The sequence below is a fragment of the Anas acuta genome, chromosome 11, assembly GCF_963932015.1.
Source record: "Anas acuta chromosome 11, bAnaAcu1.1, whole genome shotgun sequence".
Lineage (NCBI taxonomy): Eukaryota > Metazoa > Chordata > Aves > Anseriformes > Anatidae > Anas > Anas acuta.
The window spans coordinates 11390131-11405892 of record NC_088989.1 but is presented as its reverse complement, the minus strand read 5'-3'; the positions used below and the strand labels follow the sequence as shown (position 1 = coordinate 11405892).

Genomic DNA, 15762 nt, shown 5'->3' with positions numbered 1-15762 from the left:
GCGGTTCTGCTCTTAGTGTCGTTGTCACAGAGGTGTCGGTGCTGCCCCACAAGAGCTGATTACCTGGGCTTTGAGGTAGGGTCCAACGTCAATACCACAGATCCCCAGTGGGGAGAGGTGTTACAGCTGATGCCACGTGTGTGCACGTCCACAGGTGATGGGGCTATTGGATTATTTCTTTGAATTTTTAGGAATGAGAAGATAAAATAGGAAGAGAGCACAGCTAGCTCTGCAACCTCCATCTCAAAAGGTCTAAAGCCTCTTGCTTCTACCCCCACAAAGGCCACAGCTCATGAGCACATACTTGCAGGATGATCTGAGGATCTGAGGATGTATCATTTACAAAATGGTATGAGAGGTGTGTGCACATTTGGCAGCAGCTAATCAAAGTGCTCCCGTGTCTTGCTGGGGCTGGGACTTAGAGCTCTGCTTCCTCCTACCGCTTAGCAGAACCTGCAGCCTTTCCTCCTGCAGGCCATCAGATTTATAAGTCCCAATCATTTACAACTGACCATATATTCTAGTTCACAGGATCAGTCTTGTCTTTGATATCATGACCTGCTCTCTTGCTTCTGCAGTCCTCTGTCCCCGAGTGTCTTACTGTGCTTTGCAGAAGGCAATACTTGATACATTTTCTGAGGGATTCTCTGGGGTCTCACCCCAGCCAGCATCGCTCCTTTGTTCCTGAAAGAAGCAGGCCAAGGTCAACAGCCGCATAGCTAACTTGCTGCCTGTTCCTTTGTCTCCTTTTCCTTCCAGGAGCTGTTAGTTAACTCTGGGTAAACGTCAGCCGCCAAGGAGCAGAGGACAGGGACCACAGACGCCTTTGGAAGGCCCAGCACCCTTCTGGATAGACGCTGACCAAATCTGGTGCCTTCTGCCCTTTGCGGTCCAAGACAACGACGTGATTCCTCTTCTGATTGCCTGCATGTATTGGTCTCGGTGGATGCTTCTGGAGTTGGGAGGAGGGTCCTGGGAGAGGGGAACACTACTGCTTCCTTTTTTTTATTGTAATACAATGCAAAAAGTTGTCTTGACCCCAGCACAGCTTGTAGCTTGGAGGTTTGCCCTGCACAGGCCTAGTTCACCCTGTGCTAGCTTTTGTTTCACCAACCCGTGTCTGAGTTTCAAGAGCTGTTATCTTTGTCCATTTGCTCCAGAAAAAAAGGGTCTGAAGTACTTGGAAATAACCCTGACTAGCCTGTTGGGATTAACTGTTCCTAGCATGCTCCCATTGGTTACACCAGCAGGCTCGTTCCTTCCCTTCCAAGGTTCCCTCCTAAACAATAAAGTGTTTAATGGTCACTGCGTGCTGTGAGATGCTTTCAGTCCCATGAGTTTGCAGATTGCCATTTTCTGCCTCCTACCTGTGCCAACAAAAACTCCCACCAAGTGTGGGGAATAGAAGTATTTCCAGTCGTAGTTTATAAATCACAGAACTCGTTCGTTTTGGTCTCAGGCTGAATGAGTTTGGCTTATTTGAAAGTACTTGGAAGAGTGCAAAGTCCTGGCTGGTGTTGGTGAATCATACTGAAAAACCCTTTTCCTGCTGAATGCAGGGCCCTGGTTATCTTTCTTTGCACCAGCTCTTGTGCACAGCTCCTTTGTCTGCCACGAAACGCCATCCCTTTCAGCCTCGTGCTGGTTTTGTGCCCTCCTTGTGGAGCCTTGGGAGCTGTGTGTCTGACATCTCATCCCCCAAGAAGTAGGTGCAACAGATTTGCTGAAGACCTGTCAGCAAAACAGGGGAGCAGGTCTAGCTTGGTAACTTCATCCCCTTTCTCTGGCTGTGGCCTCTCCTCCATTTGGCAGTTTGCTGCTCGTGTCCTCCTTGACTGTAGCTGACAGACTCTGAAGTGTGAACGTGAAATTTTGGAGGTCATGTCAGAGTTTAGGGCAGTGTTTATGAGGATGGATGGATGGAGGATGATTAATGAATGAGGGGGGCTGAAAACTGTTTTCCCTGCTTCGTCTCTTTCCTTTAGGCATGAACTTAGAGCTTCATCTCTTCATTAAAGCAACGAAATTCCTTTCCTTCTTATGGATCGTTGATGCTCTCTCCTCCCTCAGAAGTGTTTGCCTACCCGTGGCTCGTTGTTAGTCTCAGATCTTGCAAAAACTCCAGCTTTTTATCACCGTGCAGGTCAAACTTGCTGTCCCCGGAGGAAGAAAGAGAAGTTTCCAAACCAAAGTAGGACACTTTGTACGCTCACACCTGTTTGTAGCAGCGTTGGGTGGGCTGCTGCTGTGGCTGCCGTGCTGGCTTTTGGATCCGCTTGCCATAGTCAGGTTCTGCAGAGCCGCAGGACTTCTGACACCGCGTGTGGAAATTTGGAGCAGCAAGGCCTGTCGCTGACTAGATTTTAAATTATTGTTGGTCTGAAAAGAAAAATACCTATTTTGTCTCTTCCTCATTTTCCTCTTGCCCCCATCCAGTGTTGCTTTGGCATGAGTTATTTGCATGTCATTATTTCAGCTGCCCTAAATTGGGGGGGACTATGATGCCAGGGCTGATTATGTGGCGGCGCTGGACAATTTTCTCTGTTAGGCAACTGTAATACATTTCCATGTTCTTTTATAATGAGCTTTATTTACCAAATTGGCAATTCCTCTGTTGAGAAATAACTGATTACAGCATTCAGGGAGTTGCTGTCATCTCAAGATATGCAGGTGTCTGTGGAACATAAACAGATGTGATCGTTCAGACAGTGAACTCAATTGATAGAGGGTAGGGGAAAAAAAAATCAGCCATAAAATCATAAATGTAACATCTCCAGCTAATGTTGGCCAGGTGCTCTGCGGCTGTTTTGCAGCCCAACAAGGACAGAGAGGCACTCTCAGGCCATCCAGCACCTCCAGACGAGAGACTGCTCGATTATTAGTTGAAAATACACCTCTTGCACATCATCCCCCTTCAGTACTGGCTTGCCTAACCCTTGGTCTCTGATAGCCTCTGAGGCCAGAAGTTGGTTCATCGTGTAGCCTTAGAGTTGGAAAATCTGTCTGGCCACGCTAGGTTTGATTTTGGATACTCTCTGATGAAAGTCTGCAAACCTCCTGGTGATCCTGTGCTGTGGGGATTGCAGTCTCGTCTGCCTTCCAGACAGCCCCTTCCTTTGGTGTTGCATAGGGCCCATGAGTGGATTTGTTGCTGCTGTTGCCCTGATCATCAGCTTGAATATCTGAGCCTCGGGGAAAAAAAAATGATGAGGAGAGATGTCAATAGGAAACTGCCAAAGATGAAGCTCAATTTGCAGAGCCTCAGAAGCCACCTGAGTGAAAAATCTACAGGTAGTACAGCTTTGAGTGTATTTCTTTTTTCCCTGCTACTATTCTTACTCTTTTTTTTTCCCCCTGCTACTATTCTTACTCTTTTTTTTTTTTTTCTCTGCTACCGTATTACCGAGGCCCTTGCAAAGAAGGAAGAAGCCCCGCATCTGCTCTTAGGCTCCCTCTCCTTCCGTTTCTCCTTGACTGCCTGTTGGCTATCCAGAGCATTATTATTTTTTTTCCATGCAGGATTGTGACAGCAGGTGTCAGTTACATTCCAGAGCAGCAGAGATCATTATTCCTGGAGCCTGGTGGCCGGTGTTGAATAGATGTCCTTATGACACAGCCCCCGTCGCAGTTGGCACTAATGGGAAGCTTGGACAACAAGGATAAGCACGGGCTGAGGCTTTTGTAGGAGCTGAATTGGAGGCAGTTCCCTCCAAGGCAAGTTTGAGGTAGGGTACGGGCAGCGAGCCACACTGCTGTCTGTGCTGCACGTGCGGGATGAAAAGGAGCTCTTTCGTGCCCAGGAATATCTGTGACCTTTTTCACCTACTAAAACCCAAACGGCCCAGTGCCAGATGCAGTTCGGCTCGATGCTCCATTCAGCCAAACAGCTGCATGTCCATTTTGCCTGCCTGGTTTCTGCAGTTCTGTGTGCAAATTGGGTAATTGGGTGTACGAGTGCATCCAGTAATTCAGCTGCAGCGTGCACAATTGTGGTAATTTCATGTAAAAACACAGGTTTTCGGAGAGCCTGCTTTACAAGTAGGAATTGTTTTAAAACTGGCCAGATGAATGAAGGAACAACCTTTTTATTCGTGCATCATTTCTTGGTGTTGTGGGAAGGAAAAAGAACACAAACAGCAAAGTTAGAGGAGATACAGCAAATAACAGAACTGATAGAAATTTTCCAGTCGGCTTCAGTAGCTTTTTAAATGAAACATTCAACAAGCACTTTGAGATTCCAGCGTGCAAGGACATCTCAGGCTCTCTAAGCACCAAATTTGTGATCTTGCATATAAACACAACCCATTGCCTCCTGTTGTTAATATTTCACACTTGGCTTTGCAAGATGTTTTATCTAATATCCTCTCTGCATTCAGGCTTCTACCAACTCTGCCTTGTCCACACCAAGAGAGGCTGGAGGAGGAAGGCAATTGCCAAGCGTGTCTGTAATCTATGTAGGAGGGTTTTGTGTAGCTGTAGGGGGAGAAGAGTAAGTCTCATTTCCTATTTTATAGTCTGCTGAATCCTGTGATCTCGTGCTGTGCGCTCCTTTCCTAGGCGGAATTTTTCCATTTGTCTTTCGGGTTGTTGTTATTTTTTATTTCCAAACTGGTTAAAAGTGTTTGTCTGTAGCTTGTCGCTGAATTGTTTACGTCTGATGCCCTTAAAACGCTTCATTGCCAGCCTTCTGCGCATCTCGGGACCACGTTCTTCAGTTTGCCTGGTGACTTGCTCCTTTCAGGTTAGAAGCAGTATGGATACAAGGCCTCTCCTCTCCTCCCTTCCCAGTGCCTCGCACAGCTGCTGTAATTAGATGCACCTGGTTAAAATACAGCCTACAACTGCAGCAGCTCTTCCTGCCACCCCAGGGAGCTGTCGCACCCTTTTCTCTTTTCAGCTGGCGCGGCACCCCAGGAAACTTGTGGCAGCCTTGATGGGCTGTTCAGAGCCCTGCGGGTCCGCAGCCCCACACCTGCTCTCCCTTTCAGTTTTAGATTTTCATTTTTATCGTCCTGGGAGGGGATGGATGTGATATTCCTGCACCAATTCTCACGACCTCCTTATCTGTCAGCCTTATCGCTCTGCTCTTTGTGCGCGCCTTGGCTTCCCGTCACTTCCCCGGGTCTCCTAGGCTGACGTGTGCTGGGGGACTGAAGGGTGATGTGGACTGAAGTGATTAGCCTGGACCAGCAGTTGTCTGCGTGCTGAGCTTGTTCAGGGCAGTAATGATGCCCCTCTGCCTCCTGCCCCGGTGTTAATTACGCCGGCAGAGTGGTGGTTGCACAGCCTGGGGCAAAGCTGGAGGGAGCGAACGGAGCAGCTGTTGGTCTCAGGAGGGCTCCATGTCAAAAGTGCCTTGAATTTAATGACACATGTGCTCTTTTCAGACTTTTTACACAGGTCAGCAAGCACATGGCGAAGAACTTTCCTTTGTCATCCTGCTCGGGAGAGCAGCAAACAAAGTTTAGTTTCCAAGTCAAAGATGAAATCAGCTGCTCCCTCCGGGCCATGTAACAAGCTGCACCTGAAGCTGGTTTCCCCTTGCAAATGGCCTAAATTAGATGTTCTTCCTGCTCTCCCTCGGTGGAGGAGCTTGTGCTTGATCCAGCAGTTCCTTTTTGTGCAGAGTATTATGAGATGTTTGCTGATAGTGCTCGTCTTGCTGCCCTGCGAGGCTCTTTGTGGGGGCTGTAGCATGAAGGACTTGTTGCTGAGGGATTTGGGGGGAGCTTAGGCCCTTGCCTTGCCTTCTCCTTTACTTTCAGGAAATTTGTTTAGAAATAAATACAATTTCTGCTATCTTTAGGACAGATTTACTAATAACAATAGCCCGATCAAAACCTGTTGGCGTACAAGGCTTTTTTTGGAGACTTAGGATCTGCTCACCTCCTTATGTATCCATTAAAATCAATTTTAAATTTCAAAACCCTCCTTGAATATTGAGTTAACAGGGGGTTGATAGCTGTGGAGGAAGTTGTCTTCATCTCCCATCTCCTACTGCTAACATTTATAGCAAACTGGGGCATGCAGCTAAATATGTTTCCAGTTATTTTCTGTACAGATATATTTTTTTAGAGTTATCATCACTGTTTAAGGTCTGAAAAAAACAGTGGGTCACCCAGACTGCGGAGTAGGAAAGGACCTAGGGCTTGGAGCAGCTCTAGGAAGCCTTGTTCTGCCTTGGCTTTCTGAGCATCACACTGGAAACTCGGAATCCTTTTGGGTTCTCTGCTGCTGGCCCTTTTAAATGTCTGGTTTCAGCAGTAAGGACTCGTTTCCATGGGCTGCACCTGCTCTGGGGCAGCTGCTGCCTTGCAAGAGCCCTGCGCAAGGAGCTGTGTGCGAGATCTTGGGTACACCTTGACCGATTGCATCCTTAACCTCCATACGTGCTCTGAGGTGTGTGAATGGAGAGCTCAAACCCTACAGGCAATGAGAACACCCCTGGTGCTGGGGTACCCTCAGCTCTTGTGCTGTGAGGCTGCCCGGAGCCCCGCTCCGAGGGGCTCTGTTCTGCCGCGTGGCACTGGGCACTCGCCGAGGTGCTGGAATGGCTCCATCTGCCAATTATTCTTCTTGCAGCTTTAGATGGGTTTTGTATTATTTAGTTCTTGAACTGCCTGAGCTAATTTCTATAATGGGCACCAGCTGAGGGACATGAGTGACACTCCCTCAGCAAGAATGAAAAGGGTGTTATTTTTTCCCTCCTACGACTGCTTGAACATCCTTCTGTATCCATTCTCTCGGTGATGGAGTCCATCGTCATAGCGAGTTTGATTTTTATTTTCTATGAATGGGGAGTGCCACTGTAAGTCAGGATTAGCTAAACATAACATTAAAAATAAAGCACGGCTATTAATTTAATGGGTTCCTCGTTACAACCGTCATAAAACAAGTAAACAGGAATTCTGCCAGGGCTGCCATGCATTCCCCCTCCGAGCGGCTGAACCAAGGGAGAGATTTGAGTTTTTGCCATTTGATAAAGCAGTGAGCGAGTGTGGCTTTTTAAAAATTAATTCTTTACTTTCCTTCAGTAGCCTTTCAACTGCTGAAGAAGCCTGGCTGGTGACTGTGACGAAGCTTTGCGGCTCTTAACGAGCCGGGGGGGAAATGCCAGTTCAGGACTTAGCTTAAATCATATCGGCAAAAATAAAAGCTTACAAAAGAAAGAGAAATTGCTCTTTATGGGCTGCTTCAGTGAAACAGCCTTCATAGTCCCTTTAATCCTTATTTACTTATTTTTCTTTTGCGAGCCTTCTTTGTGCTGCGAGTTTTTCCCTCTACCCCTGAGCTTCCAGCGTGCCATTGCCAACTCGTGATAATTTCTTTGGACCGCCGTTTATTGGATTAAGTGGATCAGCGCCGCACGGCTGTGATGCCCCGCGCAGCACGTAGGCTGAGCCCGGCATCCCCGTGTGTCACAGGTTTCCAAAGCCACCTTTTGCCACCAGGGATCGCATCTTGGCACTGGGACGGGGCACAGCAGAAGGCTGTTGTGGTGCTGGCAGCCTTGTAGGGCTGGGTTGTCCAACCTGAGGCTTACTTGGGGGCTTATTCCAAACCTAAATCGGGTGCTGGGGGGGTCTTTGAGATGAAGAAATTAAAGAATGAGAAAATGCTCAGCTCTTTATTTTCCTACTATGTTCTTATTGTTTTATGTAGTGACTTCTGCTCCCCTGAACTATTCATTCCCAGGCTGGGGGGGCAGTTTAGGGAATGGAATACCCACAGTAATGCCTTTAATATGCTCGGTGGCTGCTTTCCCTGCAGTCCTAATGAAACCCAGCCAAGAAAGGTGAGTGCCAGCTGTCGGTTCCACCCCGCCAGTGGTTGGCCTCGCCTCCCCTTTGCCAGGAAAATGAACTGTGCAGCCTGAAGGAAAGGGTCACAGTTGAGTCTGTGTCCAAACAGGCAGAGGAGAGAAATTCAGCTTGAGTCTAAGCCGATAATCTTCTTGGAAGCACCCTCAGACTGCAGGGTCTGGTTCTTCAGCTCGTCGAAGAACAAAACGTAATCTCTGGGTGCTGCGGGTGGTCCTGTGTTGCTCTTTGCTGATGTAAAACTCGAGTAGTTTTGTTCAAGGGTATTTTCAGCCAGTGAATGGGGATAGATCTGTATAGGTTATAGGAATCTGATGTCAAGGTGACAGTATACTTGTGTGGCATCAGGAGAGAGAGGTACATCTGCTTTTTCCTTGCGACCAACGGGTTAGTTGTTTCAAAGCATGGTTCTGTTGCTGCTGGCTAAAAATCTTTGTTTGGCAGCACAAGGAATCTTGCAGAAAAACGAGGCCCAGGTGCCCACCATAATTTTATGTCGATCTTATATCATCCCTCTGAGCACGACCATGGTCGCTGCCCAACAGCGCTTACCTTGGGCGATTGCCTGGGAGGCCCAGGCCATCACAGCTCTCTGGGAAAACCAAGGCCACCTATTAGCAGAGGAGGTTTGTAATAAGTTGTGCTTAGAGGGAACTGTGCTGTAGATCACTTCCTAGTCACCCCTGGGATTGAAAGTTGATGCTTTAACACTGCTACAGACCTTCCAGCACTCCTGGGCAAGTAGATGACAATATAATCACAGCTCATCTTGGGAGACAGAACTCTGCCATTCTTAACTTGAAAGAAAATTAAATTTTAATAAAGAGTACAAGGTAAAAGATTCTGAAACTCGGACGCCTTTAGCATTCGCTGTGAATGTAGGCAGTGCAGCAAGAAGTAGGAAACGTGGCTCAACCCCGCCACTGTCAGCCAGGGCTCCCCAGGCAAAGCTCCCAGCTCTCTGTGCTTTGGTCCAGAGGAGTTATTTCTACCCAGCCTTCTATTTTTGGTTAAGCAATTTATAAAGGGGTCTGTAACGTTTTCTCTTGTTATTCCACATCCCCATGAATCCTCTCTAAAAAAAACCCTTTCTGGGTTTTCAAGTTAGAACAGGGCTCTACCTGCAGACTGCAAGAGGAGAACCTTTCATCTCACGATGCCTCTGTGTGTGTCCAAAAGGGCCAAGCCTGGCCCAGCGCTGTCTTGTTCACGCTGAGTCTGAGTTTTTGGGAGAGGTGAGAAAGTACTTGTGGAAAAGAAGTGGCAGAAATAAACCTTTGTCTGTTACCTTGGGGAAAAATAACATCCAGGGTGCACGGGGGCTGAGGATAGCTCTGCAAACTGCTGCTGCTGTCTCTGCTTCCCTTTTTTTTTTTTCTGCCCCATGAGTAATTGAGTGTTTGTGTTTTATTGATGCCAATAACGTTCTAGCTTGAGCTGTTGGTATACAATTTGATATTTATTTGTTATATCCAGACTTTGTACTGTCTGGATTAATCCTCAAGTTAATCTGATGCTGAGCTATTATTGTGACAATTTGACATTCATGCTGTATGTTGTGTAGCTAATTTATGTAACTCAATTTATAAATTACACAAATTGGTTACATAATTTACCACATACCTTGTACACTTCACTGTAATATTCCCAGTTTGCAATTTAAACAATCCTTATACTAAGAACAATTTACACTGAAGACTCTTGAATATTTTTGCAATCTATTCCTGGACAGATAAGGAGCCAAGTTTGTTAAACAGACATGTGCTAGTGTTGGGTCTAACTTATTAATCACCCTGTCCCGCTTCCAGGCTAATCTGCATCCCGCGTGTTCATCCTCGACGGTGCCGTGCTGGCGGGGCCAGACCAGCGCTGATACCCAGCTGTTTGTCCTGCCCTTTCCGAAACTGCCGGGCTGGTAATGATGGATTTCTCCTTCCATCTCACCAGGCTTTAGCAAAGCTGACCTCCACGTGAAAAACAGCTCTGCTGCGTCCCTGGGTATCACCGCCCGTGTATGTGATGGGTGACGGTACTGTCGTGGGGCAGAGGGTGAGGAGGGGGCTCTGAATGCACCGTGGGGAGCCCTGTGGTGGTGTAGGGCTGCAGGACTTCCTTGGGTGGCAGCTGAAGGATGTTACCTGTGATGAGTCCTCGTGATGTTTCTGCTTCACTGGTTCCTGGTGCTCAAAACCCCGCGGCACCTGGGTGCAGACTGGGCTGGGCCCCTCGTTGGGCATTAATTTGGCACCCAGCTGCTTGAAACACCCATCCTACCCCCTGACTGATGCCACCAAGCACCACAGGTACCTGACCTCCAAACAGGGCCGGTGGGAGCACAGGGACGGAGATCTGGAGCCGTCCCAGGCCACCAGCCCCCTCCCCGTGCCACCCAGTGCTCCCCAGCCCCCAGGAGGGGATCTGTGCCCCCCATCAGCCGCCCAGCAGCAGGGGAACCGTGGCTCTTCCCCACTCCTCCTCCTCTTCTCCACACCGAGCGACCTTTCAGGCCCAGCAGCCGAGCTGTGTGTGCACACACGGCCCCCACACGTGCTCTGCTCGAGCCGGACCCACGCAGCTCTGACCCTGCGTGGGCAGCCCCCGACCCCGCTGGCATCTCCTGCGAGCCCGAACAATTAGGAGTCTCTGCTCTCCCTTCCCCCTGCCTCTTTATTCTTGGCAAAAAAAGGTTAATTAAACTCAGAAAATATCCCTTTTCTCCCCCCTCCGAAGCATGAGACTGTTAATTTTCTCTTTAAATTTGTATTTAATTAATTCCTGCAAAGGCTCCGACTATATTTTTTTTGGTATAATTTCTCCCTTTGTCTCTCTCTCTCATTGTTAATCCTTGCATATTCAGGTTTTTTTTTTTTTTTCCCCTCCCTTTTCCCCTAGATTTGAAATTCTATTACCATTTCAGAAGGCAGGCGTTTGAAGAGAAAATTGAATACCCGTCCAGTCTTGATAAGAAGGGACATTTGGTGCGAGCGGTAATTTGTGAGGCAGATTCCTTCCCCCCTCCCTCCCTCACCACCATCCTGACCGGGGGGGGAGGATTATGGGGTACTGGGGGGGCTCCTTTTGGGGCCCCTCTGTTTTTGGGGTACCCCAAAGCGGGGTTATGGGGACACGGGGCTGGGCTGTGGGGACATAGAGGTGACATGTGTGGGGTCTGCGCCCCTACAGCGGGATGGGGGAGCCCCCCGCAGCCGGCACCAGATGGCGCTGCCGCCCCGGCTGTGGGCCGGGACCCCGGGGCCGAGCTCCGCGGGGCTCTGAGGCGATGCTGGGGCCTCGCCGAGCCCCCTGCGGCCACCCCTGGTCCCGAGCCCGGCCTGAGGCAGGGGCAGGGCCCGGTGCTGAGGGCACGGCCCCGGGGAGGCCGCGGTGCCCGCCCCCGGCCGCGCAAATGGCGGCGGCTGGGGCTGAGGGGAAGGGCAGCGCTGCCCCTGCCGCCTCGCCCCCATCTCTCGGTTTCCCTCAAGGCCGTGTGGCATTTTTGAGTTTAAACGAGGAATTACGCTCAGGCTTTTAGTTTATGATTAGCACCAGGAGCCCGGTGCTGGCTCAACCCTGAGGAGGGGGGAGCAGGGTCAAGGTGATAGCTGGGGGTGCTGAGGGATCCCCATGCCTGTGGCAGCCGTCGGGATCCCTAATTACTCATTCCGTAATTAAAAGGTGTTTGCTGACCACCGCTGTGTCTTGCTTCTTGGCTGCGAATGGGGCAGGCGAGCGCGGGCAGCAGCTGCCTTGCACGGTGCTGAGGGGACATCGCTGGGTGTGAGGGGAGCCGTGTGGGGACGCGCGGTTCCCCCGTCCGCTCCCTGCCTGAGGTGTTGTGGCCGTGCCCTGGAAATGGCCTCAAGTAGTTTTTGTTGGGTTTCCCAGGGCAAAGAGGCACTGAGGCAGTGATCGGGTCCATTTGGTGTGACCTAACCAGTTGGTGACGCAGGAGGACACGGCCTGGTGCCCGCATCCAGCATCACATCCCTGGCTGAGGGGCACCGGGGGGCTGTGGGGTCCCCCAGCTCTGTGTGGGGCCGGCTGCCCCACAGAGCCCAGTCAGGGGCTGTGCTGCCCTTGGCCATGGGGCTTTGGGGTGCCCCGGGGCCAGCTGCCACAGCTCTGCTCCCCGGCACCTTCTCTGGAGCAGCAAGGCGAGGTATTTTTAGCATGTCGCATCTCGCAGGCGGTAATTGGTTTCTGAGGGTTTTTGCTCTCCGTGTTCCTGATTGTGCTTCGCAGCTTGCAGGGCAGGGAGACGTGCGCCCTTCCCCACTCTGCCTCCCAGTGGGTTGCTTTGGGACCCCCACACCGGGCTCTGCTCAAGCCCTGCCTGCTGAGGTTAACCACAGCCCCTCTCCCTGACAGGGAAAGGCTGGTTGCTGGTACCTGCACCAACAGCACAGGGTTGGGAAGAAAATGCAGCTCAGTGGGTTTCAAGTCCAGATTTGGGGACACATCATCCCTTGGCACCGTCCCTTGGAGTGCTGGAAGCTGCTGCCCCCCTCGCCAGCAGCATCCCGACCTCCCCACACGCAGCGCTGCACCGCCGGTTTGATCTTCCTTGAGACAGGTGCCCCGTGTGGGGCGAAGGTTTAATCCCTCTGATTTTATTCTTATTGAACAAATGTTTAAAACGCAATAAGAAGAAAATGAAAAAGCGCTCGGTGCCTGCCTTTCAGCAGCTGGTGGTGGGCTCAGGTCTGTGGTTAGCAGGGACTCGGCAAGTCCCAGTCCCTGGTCCTCAGGTGATGTCCACGGGGAGCCAGCAGCGGGACCTGGATGTCTGCGGGGTCCTGAGCGACTGGGGCTGGGCAGGAGGGAGCACACGGTGCTACTGGGGCTGCAGGGGCTTAAAGGATGGAGAAGAGGTGTTTGGGGGTCTGGGGGGAGCTCCTGGGGGCCTGGGAGGTGCCGGGGTGATGGAGGCTGGGGGATATATGGGGGATTCCCTCCCTAATTGCATAGGTTTTTACAGCCTGGAGCCCAGACGGATTGCAGCGCACGCAGCCTCGTGCTGGGCTTTATTACAAGCTGGTTAATAACTCCGTACTGGATGGTTTGTTAAAGGAGTTAATTTACCCTGGACTATTTGCTAATTTAGGCTGCGAGGCTTGGCCGAGGCTGTACAGGGCTGAGCCTTTCCAGTTTCACCACCAGCGGCAAAATTTGCCCTTTGGGATCGTGCCTGGCCACAGGGCTGGGCGAGGAGGTGCCTGGCAGGTTTGGGGTCCCCATGGGGTGCCCACTGGCATCACCCTCCTTGTGCCCCGCAGTTCCCCTTCCTGGCTACAAGTGACGGGGGCCACGTGCCCATTAACAGCCCAGCTAACGAGCGTGCCTGGCTAATGAATACCCCTGGCCACGGTGTCCTGCGTGCCCCGGTCACCCCCAGGTAGCCGAGCTCCCTCGTGGCGCCGCGCTGCCAGCCGTCTTTTAAGAACACATATTGACATTAAAAAAGGCCCCTCTGTACCTATTAATTGAAGTCATTAAATTTAATGGGATGGTTATTGCATGTTAAATAAATACCAGCTAATTATGAAAAACATATTTGCCAAGGTTTAACTATAGAAAAGATGCCTCAATTACATGGTTATTAAACCTCAAAAAATATACACTTTTAATAATGAAGTGACATTTAAATAACATACATTAACTGTCTTATTAAATGCTGCTTCTTTTCATATTTGAGGACTTTAATTTAGAGCATTTTCCCTGGCACTAACTGTACTATGCATCATTAACTGTCTTTCACTCATCGTTTTGTAAACTTTTTTTATAAATAGGCTGAAGTGTCTGTAGTCGCTTTTGTTTCCCCGGCTCCCAGCGCTCCCTTCGGGTGGCGGGGATTTGCCAGGGAAGCGAGGATGGAGAGAGGGAACTCCTGGGCTGCTGCTTCACACCACGAAAGCCCTTCCTGAGGGTGCTGAACCCCTCCCTAAATCTGCCATCCCCAAAATACGCAGGCAGCTGAGCTCTTCAGGATTTCTGGCACACGCTTGCTGGAAGGACGGCTCCGCACCTCTCCTTTTTCCAGGCCCTACAGCCCTGTGAGGACTAGCCAGGAGATGGGGAGCGGGGTGAGGGAAGTACCAGGCTGGTTCTGTCTCTGCCAGCGAGCCCTGCAGTGACCTGAAGGCATTTTGGGGAGCCTGCACCTCTGCGGGGACCCTCCTGGCACCGCTGCGGGGCCAGCAGCGAGCAGCGCAAGCCGCGGGCTCGCAGCCTCCTTCTCTTTAATGCATTTATTGATTGCAGTGAACACGTCAGGATATAATTTAGAAATCACTCTCCCAGAATCAATTAGAGGCCTTGCTAGTAATTTCGGCGCCTTTTAGTTAAAGCTCCTGCCCTTCCTCCGCTTGCACGCCCACCATCCCCGCTCTGCTTTGCGGGGACCGCTGCCTTCCCTGCCGGCTGCCGCTGGGTCCCGCTCTGTCTGGGACTGCCGGTGCCAGCGTCTCCTGCCAGCAGCTCCGCTGCTTTTCTGGGAATCCGGGCTGCCCTGGTCGCCTCCCAAACCAGCCCTCATTACAGGATGTCAGAGCGCCAGGACGCAGCGGCTCCCGGACCCGCTTGTAATGTTTCCTGCGTCCGCACCGAGGTAGATAAGCCGTGTTTGGGAGGCCCCGGCGGGCAGCGCTTGGTACAGAAGCACTTAAATTAATGAGGAAGAAATGAAGTCACCGGCAGCGGGGGCTCCCGGCCTTCCCGGCGGTGCCAGGCCCCAGCTCCGGCTCCAGAGAGGCTTCAGCTGGTGGCAGGCTCTGGTGTGGGTCCAGCAAAGCGCAGGTTTATTTTGGGGGAGAATCTGAGGTTTTGAAATGTGTCTCGTTGCACAGAGGGCTGACGGGCTTTCCCCATGAAGTTCCTGTGCGGCACGGTACGGGGCAGCCGGAGCGCTCTGCCTTGGTAAGCACCAGCCTTCCTGCTCGGATTTTTGGCATCTTTAATATTGTGGAGTTTATTTAAAAAATGGAAATGAAACAGCCTTTTAAAATGGAAATAGCAGGCTCTTCTCCGCCAAGACACGGCTCTTCAACCATGTCTAAAGAATTTTCCTGTCTCTTTTTTTTTTTTTTTTTTTCCTTACTGCGGTGATGAATGTTCATCAAAACAGTTGCAGGTTTGTGGTGTTGTTTTTTTTTAATTTATTTTATTTTATTTTGTGAAAGCCTTTAGCAAGTCACCATTTTCTGATGGAATAAAGTTGAGGGAGGGGAAAAAGTAGCTCAAGACTGGGGCGGATTGGATTTGAGCCTTTTTCTTTGCCCTTTCTTTCCTACCTGCTCTTACAGGTGCATGGCTTGAAGTGAAACGTCCCCGCTCCATCCGGGCAGCACATCACAAATGGGATAGTGATGGCCGGGACTCCTGTGGGGCCCAGCAACCCGTGGGGACCTGCCCCACTGATGCCAGGCTCGTCATTTCCCCCTGTTCGGGCAGCAGCAGAGACACGGTGACTTAAAAATCCATCCTCGGGGGCTCACGGATGGGAGCTGGAGCCCGGACACCCTGTTGTGTAGTTCACAGGGCCGGACATTTCGTCCTCGCCGAGGTGTGAGATGCTTCTCGGGGGATCTCTGTGCTGCAATAACACATCCCTGTATAGGCAAATTGTCTTAAGTAATGGTTTCTGCATTTTTTTTTAAGGTATATTTATCATATCTTTTATTGAATAAAATTAAAGCGGAATTAGAAACTAAAATAACTTTAATTACGAACTTCATGATTCAGTCTGTTGTAAATCCTTCAGCATAATATTGTGCCATAAAAATGCTATTTTGTGATAATTATTATTATTATAATTAATGTTCCTTAATTGCTAATGTCGCAGGCATGCGTTATCTCCCAGGTTTTCTTGCAGTGTCTCTGGAGGAGCTGCTCCGGGGGGGATGCGGAGGGCTCAGCCGGATGCAGGCGCCAGATCCAGGAGTGG

General features: G+C 50.5%; 1 protein-coding gene across 2 annotated transcripts in view; it reads left to right on the top strand.

Moving 5' to 3' along the window:
• The window catches only part of CHCHD6 (coiled-coil-helix-coiled-coil-helix domain containing 6), a 122617-nt gene extending 107077 nt beyond the window's left edge, over positions 1-15540 (top strand). Inside the window, exon 9 of one of the 2 annotated variants that reach the window (XM_068694115.1) lies at positions 15122-15540. In XM_068694115.1, the coding sequence (XP_068550216.1) occupies positions 15122-15139 (18 nt within the window). In that variant the 3' untranslated portion in view covers positions 15140-15540. Of the gene's footprint in view, positions 1-759; positions 1306-15121 lie in introns of those variants that run through there. The other variant, XM_068694113.1, reaches the window with a different exon arrangement.
• Positions 15541-15762: the final 222 nt, after the last annotated feature.